Source organism: Ursus americanus, chromosome 34 (assembly GCF_024610735.1).
Source record: "Ursus americanus isolate L20-20 chromosome 34, mUrsAme1.1.p, whole genome shotgun sequence".
Lineage (NCBI taxonomy): Eukaryota > Metazoa > Chordata > Mammalia > Carnivora > Ursidae > Ursus > Ursus americanus.
In genome coordinates, this window is record NC_142160.1 from 29686150 (window position 1) to 29691776 (window position 5627).

The 5627-nt window shown below is 36.5% G+C and overlaps 1 protein-coding gene across 1 annotated transcript; it reads right to left on the reverse strand.

The window, feature by feature from the left end:
* Nucleotides 1-479: 479 nt before the first annotated feature.
* LOC148107194 (olfactory receptor 4F21-like) lies at nucleotides 480-1415 on the reverse strand. Its single transcript, XM_087858786.1, has one exon. It carries the CDS (start codon nucleotides 1413-1415, stop codon nucleotides 480-482), a length of 936 nt encoding a protein of 311 aa, XP_087714912.1.
* Nucleotides 1416-5627: the final 4212 nt, after the last annotated feature.

Genomic DNA, 5627 nt, shown 5'->3' on the forward strand with positions numbered 1-5627 from the left:
CAAATAAACTCCTGGCCCACTGAATTTGTCTCTGGGTCTTCTTTTAAATAATAAGTAAAGCTGTTGGAGCCATACACACACACACACACACACACACACACACACACACACACACACACAGCAATTTAATGTGAAGATTCTTGATGTTCATTCACCAGAACTAATTTACAGGTTATTTTTAGACGTTATGAATAGCAGAAACAGTGTTATTACATTTTTATTTGAGAAATAAAGAAAAATTCAAAATTAAAATGTTCTTTGTTAGATTATGCTGTTCTCTGTTAGAATACCAGTTCTTAGTGTGATGAATTTACATTCCCGTGATTGGTAATGGTTGTACACTCCACAGGTGAAGTAGTAGCAGGCTTAGGATGGCAGATGATGAGTTTGTTCGGGATATGTTAAATTTGAGGTACCTAAGTAGGGATGGGTCAGTGCGTAATGGGATGTTTAGTTTTAAAACTCACCCAAAAAAGTGGTCAACACAATCTGGGATAAGATATCTTTTTGCACAGTCTTTTTATAGCCAATTTTATGTCTTTGTTCCGTAATGTATAGATGGCAGGATTCAAGACAGGGGTGATAGCAAAGTCCACGATGAACAGATTTTTATCAATTGAAGGTGGGGGAGAAGGCCAGACATACAAAAACATGCATGGAGTGAAAAACAAGAAAACCACAGTGATGTGAGCTGACAAAGTAACAAATGCCTTGGACAATTCTCCTGAAGAACGTTTCCGGACTGTGATCAAAATGAACGAATAGGAAAGGATCAGCAGGAAGAAGGTGCCCATGCTCATGAAGCCACTGTTGGCAGTAACAATAAACTCAAACTTGGCTGCATCTGTGCACGCAAGTTTTATGATCTTAGGAAAGTCACAGTAAAAGCTGTCCACTTTATTTGGCCCACAAAAAGGCAACTTTATAACAAATAAAAACTGAGACATAGCATGGATCACCCCAGTTACCCATCCAGTGATTACAAATGAAATGCATATTTTAGGATTCATGATTTTCAAGTAGTGAAGGGGCTTACAGATGGCTGTACACCTGTCAAATGCCATGGCTATGAGTAACACCATCTCCACTCCTCCCATGATGTGGATGAAGCATATCTGTGTCATACAACCTTGGAAAGAAATTACTTTGTATTCATGTAAGAGGTCTTTGATTATCTTGGGAACTGTGGTAGAGGAAAGACCCACATCAATGAGGGACAGGTTGGCCAGCAGGAAATACATGGGAGAATGTAGGTGAGAATCAAAAATTACCAAAAACAAAATAAAAAGGTTTCCCAAGATGACCCCTAAATAGAGCAAAGAACATATCAAGATGAGAAAAAGTTTTTTCTCCCAAGAGCAAGAAAGGGCCAGTAACACAATCTCTGTGATCACAGAGTCATTTAATCCACCCATTGACTGGGAGAGGAGAGCTGATTTTCAAGTGACCTGAGGATAAAAATTAAAAAGAGTAAGTATCACTGGCAGAAACATAGATCTAGTTGCCTTGCTAATTAAGTTAGATATAATTGACTGAGAGGAAAAAAATGAAGAATTTGGAGGAAATAAGTTTAGCAGCAAATTTACTATATAAAGGGAGATATATGAGGGAAAAATATGTGACTATAAATTTTGCAGATAGAGCCAAAAGGGGTACTTTAATTTTCACCCCATACTTAAGTCTTTTAAAAAAATTTTTCTCAAAGATTTCTAGATCATTATTCTGACCATTGCCCTAAGTTTTTTTTTTTTTTTAAACCACATATATATGTAATTCTCTCTTCTCTTACCTGAACCTTTCTTAGTCCCTTAAATTTTCCGTTCTTACAAAACAGATGAACATAAGGGAAGGGAAGGAGAAATAAAATAAGATGAAAACAGAGGGAGGCAAATCATAAGAGACTCAACTATAGGAAACAAACTGAGGTTTGCTGGAGGGGGAGGAAGGTGGGGGTGGGGTAATTGGGTGATGGGCATTAAGGAGGGCACTTGAAGTAGTGAGCAGTGGGTGATGTATGCAACTGATGAATCACTAAATTCTGCCTCTGAAATGAATATTATAGTATGTTAATTAAATTTAAATTAAAAATTTTTAAATTTTTGTTTTCCTTCTTCACTGGGCTTATAGAGATCACCATGACAAAATTACTTGAATATATCCCATCACTCACTACATTGGACTTTTTAGTTTAAATGGAACTCAGGTGCACAGGCTTAATAATTTTATTTTATTTATTTATTTTTTTTTAAGATTTATTTATTTATTTATTTGACAGAGATAGAGCCAGCGAGAGAGGGAACACAAGCAGGGGGAGTGGGAGAGGAAGAAGCAGGCTCATAGCAGAGGAGCCTGATGTGGGGCTCGATCCCATAACGCCGGGATCACGCCCTGAGCCGAAGGCAGATGCTTAACCGCTGAGCCACCCAGGCGCCCCTTAATAATTTTAATACTTAGTTTATGACGTGATTATCACCATTGGTCCAAGATCACTTTTAGTAAGCAGATTACTTAATGACAAGCTAAAAATAAAATAAAATATTGCATATCTGAGAGTAAAGAGGAGTAAATATAATTATAAATAATAATTAATTCTAATGATCACAGATAACAGATTTGAGTGTCTCCTATATTTAGGGAGTTGTGTCAAGTATATCATTTCTTTCAAACCTCCTGATGACTCTATAAGATGGGTTCAGTTTTATTATCCCCACTTCACAAATGAAACAGTGCCTAAGAAAGAGGAGGTGGCAAGGCTAGGAGTGTATCAAGAGTTTTAGGACTGGAGAGTGCATTCTTCTAGCTAATGCTCTGTGCTCTTCAAGGCCAGCACTTCCAAATACATTCTAGCCCTCTCCAAGGATCCAGATGCATTAACCTTTTTCCTTCATCTGAACTTTTTACTTCCCTTGATGTGTTGCACATAGTATCTCTCCTTCAAAAATCAAATCTGTCAAGGGTGGGAGGGGGGTATCCTTCTTATTTTCCCTTTACTCTCTAAAAACCCTTTATAGGTAAGTTTATTTTACCTTATACATCGTATTCATTGAACAAGCCAAAACAAGCTAGCTTGCTCCAGAAAATCTTTTTAGAGAAGTCACCAGGGATTTAGCACACAATGGTCTACATACAAAAATGTCACATATAATAAACAGTTTTCAGTCTTTATCTTACATACTTGTTCTCCAAATTTGGTACTATTGATCATTGTTTTTCAAATTTCTTCTGTCATTGGTTGCTGTATATGTATTGGTTGCCTATCCCAAAGCCTTTTCCATACCAGTTTGTGCCAGGAGAACACCTATCCATTTAAGGTATTTGGTGGAGATTTTCCAATTTTTGGAGAGGGTAGGTTCTTATCTTAGACCTGGGATGAAATATGATCATCTATGTGCCTTGGCCATGGATTGGTGTAAGTGGGGCATGTAGCCGAGTTTTGATGAGATACAGAACAATGCTTTCTGTGGAAGGTTTTTTTTCCCCAGATTAAAATACAAAGATTAATATGGAGAAGTCTCTTTTTCTGGCTCTTTTATTCCTGCATTCAATATTAATGTGATGCCTAAAGATGTAGCAACCATGAGTTTTGGGTATCTACATGTTAAAGATGATATTATGAACAGATAGAAAAATAATCCAGCCTAAAAGGTCTTTGCCTGATGTCAACAAAGGTCTACCTTCTGATATCTTGTTGAGAAAAACAAAAACTTACTTTGTTTAAGAGCCTGTAAATAAGGCAATATTACTTGAAGCTAGATGCTCTTTTGATTTTTCTCCTATATTTTTAATTTCTCTTTTGTGTCTTTCACTGATGCATGGATTCCCCCCCCCCCCACCCCTGAGCCCACTTATCTTTGACTATTGATGTGACTCAGAAGCCTTAAAATACATTTTTCATTTTAAACATGTAGTTTTAAGTACTCCCCACTTATAAAAGATTTCTTTATCTATAGCTCTATTCCTGGACTCTAGCATAATATATCCAAGTCTGTACTGTACTACATAAATGGACATCCCACAAACACTTCCAAGTTAAAGTGTGTAAGGGTGAACTCATGATTTTATCCTCTTTTTAATGCCTTAGGAAATATCATGAGTGTTCACTCAGATGCTTAATCCAGGAGTCTTTGAGGCACCTTTTATCCTCACTCCTCTTATATACCAGATGGAAAATTACACTTCCTGAATATTTCTGTTTTGTTTCTTCCTCTTCATTTCCACTGTCAGTTTTATTTCCGGTCTCTGTACTTTTTTCTAATTAATGACCATAAAGCCTTGTGAATGATCTATCTGCCTCCAATCTTACCTACATTTCATTCATTCTACACTTTGCTTTCATATTTGTCTATCTAAAGATCAAATGTGGCGTTATACGCACCTAATGAATCGTTGAACACTACATCAAAAACTAATGACGTACTATATGTTGGCTAATTGAGCATAATAAAAAAGATCAGATATGGTCATGTAGCTCTCCTATTCCATTTTCTGGTTCTATCATTATGGATATGTTAAAATTCAGTAGCATATCACATCAGGCTCTTTATAAACTGAATGTGTTACTCTATTTTTTTGCATTTCTCTGCTCTTGCATATTCTGTCATCTGTGTTGTTCCTGGTCATTACTAAGTGGAAACATGTTTACCTAAAAGGCCTGATGGACTCAGTTGCCATTCTAGTTCTGCCACTTATGATCTATATAAACTAGGGTAGACTAGCCAGTTGTGCTGATGGCATTTATTTGTCTATAAATTGAGAGGTGTAGCAACTGTATAACTTACAGCTCCAGATGTTATGAAGATTTGAGAGTATATGGCTAAACTATCTGGCAGAAATGTTAGTTCCCCTTTTCCTTTATCTTTCAAAACTTAGATGAAATGCAAACTACTCTGAAGTGTTCCTCCGCAACCGCAAGCAGAGTAGTGTCTATGAACTACTGTTAAATCTTGTACCTTCTTTATAATAAAGTATATTATAATTTCTTTATAATATATTATATTTATAATTTCTAATATATTTATAATTTACAACATATTATAATTTCTTTGAGAAAAAGGGCTTTTAGCCACTTTTGTATACCCCAGTAGTTAGCACAATTTCTGGCACAAGGTAGGCACTATCAAATGATAGTCTTCACTAACATTCAAGAAGACATGGAGCAAAATCAGGGGCATAGAAGCCACCGTAGGAGATTTGGTGGAGAATAAATCTTCACCAAATGATTTTGGGGTTTGAACTCATCGACACCTGCTTACTGATGGGAGAGTGGAAACCAGTCTGGATCAGCAACCTCCTTCTCATGACACTCTTCTCACAGAGTGACCTCAACACCCCAGATTCCCAAGTAGATCCTAAGTCCAATACGGCAAACCTGGAAAAGTACAAACTTTCCTCTTTATTTTTTGCCTCAAACAAAATGTGTATAGTCATTAGGGAGTATCTGGAACTGTCCTCAAATTACAGTGAAGTATTAAAGCTATAGACATATTCCTAAACTGAAAACATCACTGAATATTTGGAAAAATTCCATAATTCAAAAGAGCAGTACACTTCTCATGCTTAAGCTCCAATGAAAAGCTGTTTGGTACATGAAGAAGGAAGAGAACTTTTAAATACACCTTGAATCGATG